General features: G+C 44.8%; 1 protein-coding gene across 5 annotated transcripts in view; it reads right to left on the reverse strand.

Moving 5' to 3' along the window:
- Positions 1-16,010, reverse strand: part of CELF3 (CUGBP Elav-like family member 3) — a 138,136-nt gene extending 122,126 nt beyond the window's left edge. For all 5 annotated transcript variants that reach the window (XM_073564661.1, XM_073564660.1, XM_073564657.1 and 2 more), the window contains exon 1: positions 15,628-16,010. In XM_073564661.1, the coding sequence (XP_073420762.1) occupies positions 15,628-15,772 (145 nt within the window). In that variant the 5' untranslated portion in view covers positions 15,773-16,010. The remainder of the gene's footprint in view (positions 1-15,627) is intronic.
- Positions 16,011-16,278: the final 268 nt, after the last annotated feature.

Here is a 16,278-nt window from a genome sequence, read left to right on the forward strand (position 1 = left end):
TGGTAGGGTTATTATACTGTATGGTGGTATTATTTGAAGGCAGTATGATAGGATTATTTATATAGTGTATGGCGGTATTATTTGAAGACAGTATGGTAGGATTATTTATATACTGCATGCTGATATTATTTGAAGACAGTATGGTAGGGTTATTTATATACTGTATGATGATATTTGAAGACAGTATGGTGGGATTATTTAAGTACTGTATGGTGGTATTATTTGAAGGCAGTATGATAGGATTATTTATATAGTGTATGGTGGTATTACCGTATTTGAAGACAGTATGGTAGGATTATTTATGTACTGTATGGTGTAACTATTTGATGACAGTATGGCAGGATTATCTATGCACTATAGAAATTCCACATATGTTGATATAACCCTGCATTTGCACAGACCGGTTAAGCATTTCACTGATGCGCAGAATATTTTGGTGACAAAATAGTTTCTATGAAGTAAGTGATGGAAATCAGGAGAAGTCGCCTACTGGTGGACTTCCTGTGGGTTTCTAATGGCATCATGCTCTGCCAGTCTGACTTTTCCCAATGGGTCATGAGTTTCTTTCTGCATTACCGCTCACCAGACCTCCGGCTACTCTTTACCAGTCTGGTGCCCGGTCAGCATGACGCTGGGATCCCCATGATGAACAATAGATCATTATTTTGAGGAGATGGAGGCAGGGCATGAGCAAAAATCGCAGGATACCGTTCTGCATCCCAAACCCGTGATCTGCAGAGCAATCTGCTACCCATAACCTTAGATTGACAGAAGATCCCATCCCCCACACAATCACATTGTATAACATCTAAAGTTCGGTCTGTGCAATCATCTATATATATAAAATTGAATGTATGTGTGTGTGTGTGTGTGTGTGTGTGTGTGTGTGTGTGTATGTGTGTGTGTGTGTATCACCAACCAATCACGAAGCATCTTTCATTTCACCAGAGCTGTTTAAAAAAAGATGAGCTGTGATTGTTTGCTATGAGCAACTTTTTTCCTTGCAACCAATCACTAAGCATCTTTCATTTCACCAGAGCTGTTTAATAAATGAAAGCTGAGCTGTGATTGGTTGCTATGAGCAACAGTTTTCCCACTCCACAACACCTCAGCAGACACTGAACGGGTGGGAGAAATCTAGCATCCCCGGGAACATAAGCTCCCAACCATTGTCTGCCCCCCAGAAAGGAGCAGAGAGCACATGACAGTAATGAATCACCCCCTCCTGTGCCCATATACCCATCACACATCCTCCATCCCATAGGCATATCATCCCTCTTAAAGGGATCTCCGGTATGGAAGTTAGGGAAAATCCCTCGGCTCTCTGGTTCTGACCTCAGGCTTCTATTAAAAGGATCATTGGTATGGAAGTCAGGGCAGATTCATCCAGTGCTTTGGTTTTGACCCAGGCCTCTCATAAAGGCATCCCTGGTATGGAAGTTAGGACCATTCCACTCAGCGCTGTGGTTCTGACCCCAGGGTCTCTTAAAGGGATCATTGGCATGGAAGTTAGGGCAATTCCACTAAGCGCTCTGGTTCTGACCCCAGGCCTCTCTTAAAGGGATCCCCGGTATGGAAGTTAGGGCAATTCCACTCAGCGCTCTGGTTCTGACCCCAGTCTCTCTTAAAGGGATCATTGGTATGGAAGTTAGGGCAATTCCACTCAGCACTCTGATTTTGACCCCAGGCCCCTCTTAAAGGGATCCCCGGTATGGAAGTGAGGGCACGTCCACTCTGCGCTCTGATCCTGACCCCAGACCCCCCTTAAAGAGATCCCCGGTATGGAAGTGTGGGCAAATCTACTCTGCGCTCTGGTTCTGACGCCAGTCCTCTCTTAAAGGGATGCCTGGTATGGAAGTTAGGACCATTCCACTCAGCGCTCTGGTTCTGACCCCAGGCTGACGGATGATGTGGGATATTAGGGGTAGTAGTCCGGTGGCTCTGGCTGATGGGATGATGTGGGATATTAGGGGTAGTAGTCCAGTGGCTCTGGCTGACGGGATGATGTGGGATATTAGGGGTAGTTGTCCGGTGGCTATGGCTGACGGGATGATGTGGGATATTAGGGGTAGTAGTCCGGCGGCTGTGATGGGATGATGTGGGATATTAGGGGTAGTAGTCCAGTGGCTCTGGCTGACGGGATGATGTGGGATATTAGGGGTAGTAGTCCGGTGGCTCTGGCTGACGGGACAATGTGGGATATTAGGGGTTGTAGTCCGGTAACTCTGGCTGATGGGATGATGTGGGATATTATAGTGAATGTGGCTATGAGGAGTGGGCGGGGCTATATACTCAGATTTATATATATAGATATGATCATTATAATTTGTTATAACTAACCATAGTTAGTTACTATGCCCGGGTAACGCCAGGCTCTTCAGCTAGTCTATTTATATAATTGCCTTGTAATGTTTTAATTTCCTGTTCTGTCCAGATGTCACCATATCCCAGAATTTGAAGGTGAGGAAGTTCACCAACTGCCATATTGGGACACCCAAGTGATGGGTGTCTCAATATGGAAGCTGCTGCTGGTACCAATCTAAGCGCGGTACCACCAGCGGAACACCGTCGCACCACACACACACACACTGTATATGCCGTACGCACCACACACACACTCACACACACACTATATACGCGGTACGCACCAAACACACTCACATTCACACATTCACACACTCTCACACACATACTCACTCACACACTCACGCAGCCTCTTGCGCAGTACCACCAGTGGAACACCGTTGCACTGCGCCTGCGCGAATTTCGTGCAGGCGCAGTGAATCATTTGGCTGATCTCGGCAGCACATGCGTGACTAACATTACAGCAGGGAATCACAGAGGATACATTTTGTGAGGTAAAATATTTCACTGACTGTTTTTAAACAATATTTTACCTCACAAAATGTATCCTCTGTGATCTCCTGCTGTAATGTCAATATTGTCTTTTGCTTCCTCACCCCTTCCCAGGAGCTGTGGTATGTTCTGTACATGGTCAGACACAGGGGTGAGAGAGACAGCACAGGGGAGAGACAGCTCAAACGGGACAGCACATGAGGGGAGAACACAGCACAGGAAGGAGAAAGACAGCAGACAAAGGGGATAGCACATGGGGTAGACAGGTCAAGGAAGAGAGCACAGACGGGAGAAGTCAGCACATGGGGAAAGAGAGAGTGGACAGGTGGGTGAGCACATGGGGGGGGATTCTCAATGCTGCAAAGCCTGCCCCATTGTGACATTACCGCCCTCCCGATGCGAAAACATTGGGCCGCCATCTAGTACTGTATAATGTCCACCAAGATCGGTCTGTGCAACCACATTGTATACTGTCCGCCAAGATCGGTCTGTGCAACCACATTGTATAGCGACCACAAAGTTCGGTCTGTGCAATCACATTGTATAATATCTGCCAAGATCGGTCTGTGCAATCACATTGTATAATGTCCGCCAAGATCTGTCTGTGCAATCACACTGTATGTCTACCAAGATCGATCTGTGAAATCAGATTGTATAATATCCCCCAAGATCGGTCTGTACAATCACACTGTATAATGTCCATCAAGATCGGTCTGTGCAATCAGATTGTATGATATCTTCCAAGTTCGGTCTGTGCAATCACATTGTATAATATCTGCCAAGATCGTTCTGTACAATCACATTGTATAATATCTGCCAAGATCGGTGTGTGCAATCATACTGTATAATATCCACCAAGATTGGTCTGTGCAATCACAGTGTATAATGTCTGCCAAGATAGGTCTGTGCAATAACATTGTATAGTGACCACAAAGTTCGGTCTGTGCAATCACATTCTATAATATCCGCCAAGATCGGTCTGTGCAATCACATTGTATAATATCCGCCAAGATCGGTCTGTGCAATCACATTGTATAATATCCGCCAAGATTGGTCTGTGCAATCACACTTTATAATGTCCACCAAGATCGGTCTATGCAATCATACTGTATAATGTCCACCAAGATCGTTCTATGAAATCATACTGTATAATGTCCACCAAGATCGGTCTGTGCAATCATACTGTATAATGTCCACCAAGATCGGTCTGTGCAATGATCCTGTATAATGTCCACCAAGATAGGTCTGTGCAATCACACTGTATAATGTCCACCAAGATCGGTCTGTGCAATCACAGTATATAATATCCGCCAAGATCGGTCTGTGCAATCACACTTTATAATGTCCACCAAGATCGTTCTGTGCAATCATACTGTATAATGTCCACCAAGATCGTTCTATGAAATCATACTGTATAATGTCCACCAAGATCGGTCTGTGCAATCATACTGTATAATGTCCACCAAGATCGGTCTGTGCAATCACATTGTATAATATCCGCCAAGATCAGTCTGTGCAATCACACTGTATAATGTCCGCCAAGATCGGTCTGTGCAATCATACTGTATAATGTCCACCAAGATCGGTCTGTGCAATGATACTGTATAATGTCCACCAAGATCAGTCTGTGCAATCACGGTATATAATATCCGCCAAGATAGGTCTGTGCAATCATACTGTATAATGTCCACCAAGATTGGTCTGTACAATCATACTGTATATCTGCCAAGATCGGTCTGCGCAATTACACTTTATAATGTCCACCAAGATCAGTCTGTGCAATCACAGTATATAATATCCGCCAAGATCGGTCTGTGCAATCATACTGTATAATGTCCACCAAGATTGGTCTGTACAATCATACTGTATATCTGCCAAGATCGGTCTGTGCAATCACATTGTATAATATCCGCCAAGATCGGTCTGTGCAATCACACTTTATAATGTCCACCAAGATCGGTCTATGCAATCATACTGTATAATGTCCACCAAGATCGTTCTGTGCAATCACACTGTATAATGTCCACCAAGATCGGTCTGTGCAATCATACTGTATAATGTCCACCAAGATCGGTCTGTGCAATGACACTGTATAATGTCCACCAAGATCAGTCTGTGCAATCACGGTATATAATATCCGCCAAGATCGGTCTGTGCAATCACACTGTATAATGTCCATCAAGATCGGTCTGTGCAATCACACTGTATAATGTCCACCAAGATCGGTCTGTGCAATCACACTGTATAATGTCCACCTAGATCGGTCTGTGCAATCATACTGTATAATGTCCACCAAGATCGGTCTGTGCAATCACAGTATATAATATCCGCCAAGATCGGTCTGTGCAATCATACTGTATAATGTCCACCAAGATTGGTCTGTACAATCATACTGTATATCTGCCAAGATCGGTCTGTGCAATTACACTTTATAATGTCTACCAAGATCAGTCTGTGCAATCACAGTATATAATATCCGCCAAGATCGGTCTGTGCAATCACACTGTATAATGTCCACCTAGATCGGTCTGTGCAATCATACTGTATAATGTCCACCAAGATCGGTCTGTGCAATCACAGTATATAATATCCGCCAAGATCGGTCTGTGCAATCATACTGTATAATGTCCACCAAGATTGGTCTGTACAATCATACTGTATATCTGCCAAGATCGGTCTGTGCAATCACATTGTATAATATCCGCCAAGATCGGTCTATGCAATCACACTGTATAATGTCCACCAAGATCGGTCTGTGCAATCATACTGTATAATGTCCACCAAGATCGGTCTGTGCAATCATACTGTATAACGTCCACCAAGATCGGTCTGTGCAATGACACTGTATAATGTCCACCAAGATCAGTCTGTGCAATCACGGTATATAATATCCGCCAAGATCGGTCTGTGCAATCACACTGTATAATGTCCATCAAGATCGGTCTGTGCAATCACACTGTATAATGTCCACCAAGATCGGTCTGTGCAATCACACTGTATAATGTCCACCTAGATCGGTCTGTGCAATCATACTGTATAATGTCCACCAAGATCGGTCTGTGCGATCACAGTATATAATATCCGCCAAGATCGGTCTGTGCAATCATACTGTATAATGTCCACCAAGATTGGTCTGTACAATCACACTGTATAATGTCCACCAAGATCGGTATGTGCAATCACACTGTACAATGTCCACCAAGATCGGTCTGTGCAATGATCCTGTATAATGTCCACCAAGATTGGTCTGTGCAATCACAGTATATAATATCCACCAAGATCGGTCTGTGCAATGATACTGTATAATGTCCATCAAGATCGGTGTGTGCAATCACAGTATATAATATCCACCAAGATCGGTCTGTGCAATCACACTGTATAATGTCCATCAAGATCGGTCTGTGCAATCATACTGTATAATGTCCACCAAGATCGGTCTGTGCAATCATACTGTATAACGTCCACCAAGATCGGTCTGTGCAATGACACTGTATAATGTCCACCAAGATCAGTCTGTGCAATCACGGTATATAATATCCGCCAAGATCGGTCTGTGCAATCACACTGTATAATGTCCATCAAGATCGGTCTGTGCAATCACACTGTATAATGTCCACCAAGATCGGTCTGTGCAATCACACTGTATAATATCCACCTAGATCGGTCTGTGCAATCATACTGTATAATGTCCACCAAGATCGGTCTGTGCAATCACACTGTATAATATCCACCTAGATCGGTCTGTACAATCACACTGTATAATGTCCACCAAGATCGGTATGTGCAATCACACTGTACAATGTCCACCAAGATCGGTCTGTGCAATGATCCTGTATAATGTCCACCAAGATTGGTCTGTGCAATCACAGTATATAATATCCACCAATATCGGTCTGTGCAATGATACTGTATAATGTCCATCAAGATCGGTGTGTGCAATCACAGTATATAATATCCACCAAGATCGGTCTGTGCAATCACACTGTATAATGTCCATCAAGATCGGTCTGTGCAATCACAGTATATAATATCCACCAAGATCGGTCTGTGCAATCACAGTATATAATATCCACCAAGATCGGTCTGTGCAATCACACTGTATAATGTCCATCAAGACTGGTCTGTGCAATCACATTGTATATCTGCCAAGACTGGTCAGTGCAATCACAGTATATGATATCCACCAAGATCGGTCTGTGCAATCACACTGTATAATGTCCACCAAGATCGGTATGTGCCATCACACTGTACAATGTCCACCAAGATCGGTCTGTGCAATGATCCTGTATAATGTCCACCAAGATTGGTCTGTGCAATCACAGTATATAATATCCGCCAAGATCGGTCTCTGCAATGATACTGTATAATGTCCATCAAGATCGGTGTGTGCAATCACAGTATATAATATCCGCCAAGATCGGTCTCTGCAATGATACTGTATAATGTCCATCAAGATTGGTCTGTGCAATCACAGTATATAATATCCGCCAAGATCGGTCTCTGCAATGATACTGTATAATGTCCACCAAGATCGGTCTGTGCAATCACACTGTATAATGTCCATCAAGATCGGTCTGTGCAATCACAGTATATAATATCCACCAAGATCGGTCTGTGCAATCACAGTATATAATATCCACCAAGATCGGTCTGTGCAATCACACTGTATAATGTCCATCAAGACTGGTCTGTGCAATCACATTGTATATCTGCCAAGACTGGTCAGTGCAATCACAGTATATGATATCCACCAAGATCGGTCTGTGCAATCACACTGTATAATGTCCACCAAGATCGGTATGTGCCATCACACTGTACAATGTCCACCAAGATCGGTCTGTGCAATGATCCTGTATAATGTCCACCAAGATTGGTCTGTGCAATCACAGTATATAATATCCGCCAAGATCGGTCTCTGCAATGATACTGTATAATGTCCATCAAGATCGGTGTGTGCAATCACAGTATATAATATCCGCCAAGATCGGTCTCTGCAATGATACTGTATAATGTCCATCAAGATTGGTCTGTGCAATCACAGTATATAATATCCGCCAAGATCGGTCTCTGCAATGATACTGTATAATGTCCATCAAGATCGGTGTGTGCAATCACAGTATATAATATCCACCAAGATCGGTCTGTGCAATGATACTGTATAATGTCCACCAAGATCGGTCTGTGCAATCACACTGTATAATGTCCATCAAGACTGGTCTGTGCAATCACAGTATATGATATCCACCAAGATCGGTCTGTGCAATCACACTGTATAATGTCCACCAAGATCAGTCTGTGCAATCAGATTGCATAATGTCCACAATGATTAGTCTGTGCAATCACATTGAACAGGCGATATTGTATAATGTAGGCTGCGTGCCTAGTACTGTGCTTTTACCTACCACTTACATTTTGCCCACATCCTGTAGCCCCACTACTAAACTCCGCTATTTCACCTCTCAGACCCTTATAAGGGAATAGCGGGTGTCTTTTGTGCCTGGCAGATGGGACAATGTCCCCTCAATACCCTCATTGAACATGACAGGACCCATAGGTCAATCATTCTGCTTCCTGGTCATGGGCCTTCACCAGTCTGGGGTTTGATGAGGCCTGGATGTGTTAAATCATATGATCAGATTGTATGTTCAGATAGGTCAGTGCCAGATCCTGCCCAACATTTGAAATGGCAGCACACCCAACACAAGACAGGGCAGATTCCAGACACCCTCCTGATGGGGCCCCGTGGCCCTCATGTCTGAGTCTGGTGCCTCTGAAATTTCTCCATATATCTGCTGTATATAAGGTCCAGGACACTGCTTGACTGCCACCAGGAGCCACTAACAGATCCCCTCCATAAGTGTGTGCCCCATGATGACACTAGCCCTGTGTACAGTCTCCCATATACTGATGACTGTGAGCTCTGGGGACAACACTTCACCGACTTCTGTGCTTACTGTCTGTGTACGGCTCCCGTGATTGATCAGCTTCCATGACGCCCAGAGGATAAATCCGGCAGAAATCCAATTACAGGATCTGCATTCTATAAATGGAGACGAGTCCCCGGCTTCATAAAAGCGAGATTCCTCCAGGATTAGGCACCACCTGTAGCGCTGTGCTGAGAGGGAACTACAAGTCTCAGAGTTACAGTCTGATGACAATCCTATACTGGGACCATAGTCTGGATTGAGTAACTGCCTCTAGAGATCTATTGTGTAGTAACCAGAGGATCCACCAAGCTGGAGATCATTAATATGTACTAACCAGTTGAGTTGACAATCTAGAGACCTACTACGTAAAATCAAAAGGAAGTGCCTGGAAAAGGTAGTAAGTCATATACGTAATATGCAGATGGATCGTAGTTACAGTGGGGAAAAAGTACTCAGTCACCAGTTGTGCAAGTTCTCCCGCTTAAAAAGATGAGAGAGGCCTGTAAGTGACATCATAGGTAGACCACAACTATGAGAGTCAAAATGAGAAAACAAATCCAGAAAATCACCTTGTATTTAGCCACCTAAAAACATGCAACATTTCTGGCTCTCACAGTCCTGTGTAACTTCTTCTTTAGGCCTGTTCACACTTCAGTTATTTGACGTCAGTCAAAATCCGCCGTTTTTAGAAAAAAACGGATCCGCCATTTTTTTGGCGAATCCTTTTTTTCCCCATAGACTTGCATTAGCGGCGGATTTTGACTGATGGTCGTCCGTTGCATCCGTTTTTTGACGGATCCGTTAGACTTTTAGCGTCCGCCGGCTGGAGTAGATGGATAATGTAACGTTTTTTTCCAGCGGCAGACCGCTATTTTGAACTGCGCATGCCCGGAAGATTTTTCCTTTCATGCCGTTTAACCCTGAATGGCGTTCTAGAAACGGCGAAAAAAACTCTCTCCCTCTCCAGACCTCGGTTCCTTTCAAATAAATTTCATGCACTTTGCGGCTGCAGCGGATCCGTCCAGGAAACGGATCCAGTAGCATCCATTTGTTACAAAACGGAAACGGATCCGTTTTTTCACTTTGGCGGTTTGCAACTGACGGCAAACAACTGAAGTGTGAAACAGGCCTTAAGAGGCTCCTCTGTCCTCCACTCATTACCTGTAGTAATGGCACCTGTTTGAACTTGTTATCAGTATAAAAGACACCTGTCCACAACCTCAAACAGTCTGACTCCAAACTCCATTATGGTGAAGACCAAAGAGCTGTCAAAGGACACCAGAAACAAAATTGTAGCCCTGCACCAGGCTGGGAAGACTGAATCAGCAATAGGCAATTGGTGTGATGAAATCACCTGTGCGAGCAATAGTAAGAAAATGGAAAACATACAATACCACTGATAATCTCCCTCGATCAGGGGATCCACACAAGATCTCACCTCGTGGGGTCAAAATGATCACTAGAACGGTGAGCAAAAATCCCAGAACCACATGGGCGGGACCTAGTGAATGACCTGCAAAGAGCTGGGACCACTGAAACAAAGTCTGCCATCAGTAACTCACTACGTGCCAGGGAATCAAATCCTGCCGTGCCAGACGTGTCCCCCTGCTTAAGCCAATACATGTCCGGACCGGGCCTGTCTGAAGTTTGATAGAGAGCATTTTGATTATCCAGTAGAGTATTGGGAGAATGTCATATGGTCTGATGAAACCAAAGTAGAACTCTGGTAGGAACAAAACTGGTCGTGTATGGAGGAGACAGAATGTTGAGTTGCATCCAAAGAACATCATACCCACTGTGAAGCATGGGGGTGGCAACATCATGCTTTGGGGCTGTTTCTCTGCAAAGGGACCAGGACGACTGATCCGTGTACATGAAAGAATGAAAGGGGCCATGCTTCGTGAGATTTTGAGTGCAAACCTCCTTCCATCAGCAAGGGCATTGAAGATGAAACGTGGATGGGTCTTTCAGCATGATAATGATCACAAGCACACCGCCATGACAACGAAGGAGTGGCTTCATAAGAAGCATATGAAGGTCCTGGAGTGGCCTAGCCAGTCTCCAAATCTCAACCCCATAGAAAACCTTTGGAGGGATTTGAAAGCCTGTTGCCCAGCGACAGGCCCAAAACATCACTGTTCTAGAGGAGATCTGCATGGAGGAATGGGCCAACATACCACCAACAGTGTGTGCCAACCTTGTGAAGACTTACAGAAAATGTTTGACCTCTGTCATTGCCAGCAAAGGATATATAACAAAATATTGAGATGAACTTTTGTTAGTAACCAAATACTTATTCTCCACCATAATCTGAAAAATAAATCTTGCCAAATCAGGCAAGGTGATTTTCTAGATTTGTTTTCTTATTTTGACTCTCAGGCTGTGTGCCCACGTAAGCGTTTTTTTCGCGTTTTTTCCCTGCAAAAACACTTAAAAAACGCATACATTAAGCATCCCATTCTTATAATGCATTCCGCAATTTTTGTGCACATGTGGAAAAAAAACGCATTGCGGAAAAAAACGCAGGATGTTCATTAATTTTCCAGAAAAAAAACGCATTTCCAACTATATTCTATGAGAATGTGGATGCTCTGGAAAAAAACGCATAAAAAACGTGCAAAAAAAAAAGCGAAAAAAAATGTGTTTTTCCTGGGAAGGAGTCCAGTTTTCAGTCAGGAATTTTCGGCATACGTGGGCACATAGCCTTACAGTTGTGGACTACCTATGATGTCAATTACAGGCCTCTCGCATCTTTATAAGTGGGAGAACTTGCACAATTAATTGGTGGCTGACTAATACTTTTTTCCCCACTGTACATACAGGCACCCGAATGACAAGACTTACTTTATATTAACGAGGAGTTCAACGCCATACAGAAAGTAGGAACAAAAAAACAAATAGCGTTCAAAGAACTTAATAAAATACAATATCTTTATTGAATATCAAAATATGTTAAAATTCACACTGAGCAGGTGGGTACCAGATATAGTGACACCACAGATTTGGCAGGTAAGGCTAACTACAGCCCAGAAATAACACTATGGGGTACCACCTGAAAACATAATGTGAGCAGATGCCTACTGAGGATCGAACACACTACCGGCAGTCACATAAGCAGATAACACCAACCATTCATTGCCTGAAGATAAGCACTGGGTGAAGACGATGTACTACCAGATCCAAGTGGTGATGCCACTTCCCCTATGCGCGCCTTCATCTGGGATCCACCAAGCTAGATATCTACTATGTATTAACAAGGGGATCCACCAAGCTAGAGATCTACTGTGTAGTAACCAAACGATCCACCAAGCTAGAGATCTACTATACAGTAACCAGAGGAGCTGACAATCTACAGACCTACTATCTAGTAACCAGGGGACCCACCAAGCTAGAGACCTACTATACAGTAACCAGAGGCGGTGCCATTCTACAGATCTACTATGTAGTAACCAGGGGATCCACAATGCTAGAGACCTAGTATACAGTAACCAGAGAAGCTTACAATCTACAGATCTACTATGTAGTAACCAGGGGATCCACAATGCTAGAGACCTAGTATACAGTAACCAGAGAAGCTGACAATCTACAGATCTACTATGTAGTAACCAGAGGATCTACCAAGCTAGAGACCCACTATGTAGTAACCAGAGGATCCACAAAACTAGAGCCCTACTATACAGTGACCAGAGGAACTGACAATCTACAGATCTACTATCAAGTAACCAGGGAATCCACAAAGCTAGAGACCTACTATACAGTAACCAAAGTATGCAGCAATCTACAGACCTCCTAAGTAGTAATCAGAGGCAATGCTAATCTAGACATCTATTATGTAGTAACCAGAGGAGTCAACAATCTAGAGAAAGCCAGAGGAGCTGACAAACTAGGGATCTACTATGTAGTAATCAGGGGATCTACCAATCTATAGACCTACTATACACTAACCAGAGGAGCTGACAATCTACGGATCTACTATGTAGTAATCAGAGGATCTACCAATCTAGAGACCTACTTTACAGTAACCAGAGGAGCTGACAATCTAGGGATCTACTATGAAGTAATCAGGGGATCTACCAAGCTAGAGACCTACTATGTAGTAACCAGAGGATCCACTATGCAGTAACCAGTGAAGCTGCCAATCTAGAGGTCACTATACAATATATCTCTCCCACAAATCTTACAATCTAATTGTACAGCCTTGTCTTGCCCACAGATCTTACAATCTGATAGTACAGTCGTGTCTCACCCACAGATCTTACGATCTGATTGTACAGTCGTGTCTCACCCACAGATCTTTCAATCTAATTGTACAGTCATGCAGTCATGTCTTGCCCACAGACCTTACAATCTAATTGTACGGTCATGTATTGCCCACAGATCTTATAAACTAATTGTACGGTCCTGTCTTGCCCACAGATCTTTCGATCTGATTGTACAGTCGTGTCTCACCCACAGATCTTACAATCTAATTGTACAGTCATGTCTTGCACATAGACCTTACAATCTAGTTGTACAGCCATGTCTTGCCCACAGATCTTACGATCTGATTGTACAGTTGTGTCTCACCCACAGATCTTACAATCTAATTGTACGGTCCTGTCTTGCCCACAGATCTTACGATCTGATTGTACAGTCGTGTCTCACCCACAGATCTTACAATCTAATTGTACAGTCATGTCTTGCACATAGACCTTACAATCTAGTTGTACAGCCATGTCTTGCCCACAGATCTTACGATCTGATTGTACAGTTGTGTCTCACCCACAGATCTTACAATCTAATTGTACGGTCCTGTCTTGCCCACAGATCTTACGATCTGATTGTACAGTCGTGTCTCACCCACAGATCTTACAATCTAATTGTACAGTCATGTCTTGCACATAGACCTTACAACCTAATTGTACAGCCATGTCTTGCCCACAGATCTTACAATCTGATTGTACAGTCGTGTCTCACCCACAGATCTTATGATCTGATTGTAGAGTCGTGTCTTGCCCACAGATCTTACAATCTAATTGTACAGTCATTTCCCACCCACAGATCTTACGATCTGATTGTACAGATCTTACAATCTAATCATACCGTCACGTATTACCCACACTCTTACAATTTAATTGTACGGTCGTGTCTCACCCACAGATCTTACAATTTAATTGTACAGTCATGTCTTGCCCATAGACCTTACAATTTAATTGTACAGCCATGTCTTGCCCACAGATCTTACAATCTGATTTTACAGTCGTGTCTCACCCACAGATCTTACGATCTGATTGTAGAGTCATGTCTTGCCCACAGATCTTCCAATCTAATTTTACGATCATGTCTTGCCCACAGATCTTTCAATCTAATTTTACGATCATGTCTTGCACACAGATCTTCCAATCTAATTGTACAGTCATTTCTCGCCCACAGATCTTACGATCTGATTGTACAGTTCTTACAATCTAATCATACGGTCATGCATTACCCTCACTCTTACAATCTAATTTTATGATCATGTCTTGCAAACAGATCTTACAATCTAATTATACGATCATGTCTTGCACACAGATCTTCCAATCTAATTGTACAGTCATTTCACGCCCACAGATCTTACAATCTAATTGTACAGTCATGCAGTCATGTCTTGCCCACAGATCTTACAATCTAATTGTACGGTCATGTCTTGTCCACATATCTTACGATCTGATTGTACAGTTGTGTCTCACCCACAGATCTTACAATCTAATTGTACGGTCCTGTCTTGCCCACAGATCTTACGATCTGATTGTACAGTCGTGTCTCATCCACAGATCTTACAATCTAATTGTACAGTCATGTCTTGCACATAGACCTTACGACCTGATTGTACAGCCATGTCTTGCCCACAGATCTTATGATCTGATTGTACAGTTGTGTCTTGAGCACAGAACTTACAATCTTATTGTATAGCCATATCTTGCTTACAATCTATGGTTCGTGCCCTAGATACCAGGGTATGAAACATACACTCAAACGGTGTTCTTACACAGGAGCTTGCACTCGTAAATAGTCATCCCCCCGAACCCCACCCCCAGATAGCTGGAGTTTGAGGTGTTGGGGGTACTGGGGGGACTTAGGCCTGTTGTTTGGTGCTGCCCTCCCACCTCAGCTGAGCTTAACCAGCACTGGTTCATTAAGTGTTCCCTCCACCCCCCACCCTGCCATCTGTCACACCATCTTCCTCAAATATCACACATCCCCTCCCCCAGCCCCAGAATCATGGACATTTTATAAGGCAGCCTCCAATGTCATCCTGCCCCATTGTTGTGTGTGGCTCCGTCCTTTGTCTCTCCATGTCACCCTGCAGACTGGGGACCCTCTGTAGCCCCTCTGGCTATCCCTCCTGGTTGTCAGGCTCCCTTTGTTACACTCCCTGGCTCTGACAACCCTTCTTCACCTTGGAGTCCTCTCCCTATCTCTCCCTGACCTTCCCGGGATATTGGGCTCAATGGTGTGACCCAGAAGTGGGCTTCTGGGTTCACTTAGAGGGGCACGCTTACATCCAGCAATAGCCTTCTTATCCTCCTGAACCCCCAGGAGCTTAACTTCCAGCACCAGCCCCCATTTGTTGACCTCCTCACCCCTCACTATGGCCCCCTACTTTACATGACCCCCAACCTCCTCATACCTTGCTTGATAACCCCATTCGCCGTCCCCCTAGGAGCTTGACTTCCAGCACCACCCCCCATTGTGTCCATCACTATGGCCCCCTAATTTCCATGACCCCCAGCCTCCCCATGCCTTGCCTGATAACCCCATTGGCCGTCCCCCTAGGAGCTTGACTTCCAGGACCACCCCCCATTGTGCGCGGCACCCCTCTTACCTTTGTGCACCCCAGTAAATTTGTCTTTGATGACTGTAAGTTCATAGATTTTCCCAAACTGCTCGAAGATGGGCTTCAGGTCCTTCTCCTCCAGATTGCGGGGTATCTGCCCAATGAAAAGTTTAATGGCATCTGGTTCCTTCATTGGGGCGAGGTGGGCAGAGGGGAAGGGGCACAAAAGGCACTTCAGCCCGGAAAGCAAGCCCTCTGCAGTCACCCCTGGCGCAACAGTGTGACGGGGTCCCCAGCCGAGCTCTGCCTGCCCTGCAGGTGAGGTCTGCCCGCGGTGCCCAGTACTGCTGCTGAGGGCACTATGCCTGGCACACCGGCTCAGCTCCTGCGCGTCGTGCACCTCAGTGATTCCTCAGCTCTGATTCCCAATCTTTTCTTTCTTGTGCCCCCTCCCTGGTGCCCAGTGCCCGCCCCAGCCTGACAGGGGATGATGTCAGAGTGAGGGACCGAGGAGAAAGAGCCGCAGCCACCCGCAGGCGCAGAGCCGGGGCCAGGGCACATCCCGGTGCCAGGGGTGAGGGCCCCGGGACCCCCGAGCTGGGCATGGGGGGAGGGGATGTGTAGGATGGGGCGCTGTACACCCGCCTCCTAAGATATGCGGGGAGCTCTGCTCCGGCAGCTGCACAACACTATTTACAG

The sequence above is a fragment of the Dendrobates tinctorius genome, unplaced genomic scaffold (genome assembly GCF_039654945.1).
Source record: "Dendrobates tinctorius isolate UK_male_01 unplaced genomic scaffold, ASM3965494v1 ptg000468l, whole genome shotgun sequence".
Taxonomy (NCBI): Eukaryota; Metazoa; Chordata; class Amphibia; order Anura; family Dendrobatidae; genus Dendrobates; species Dendrobates tinctorius.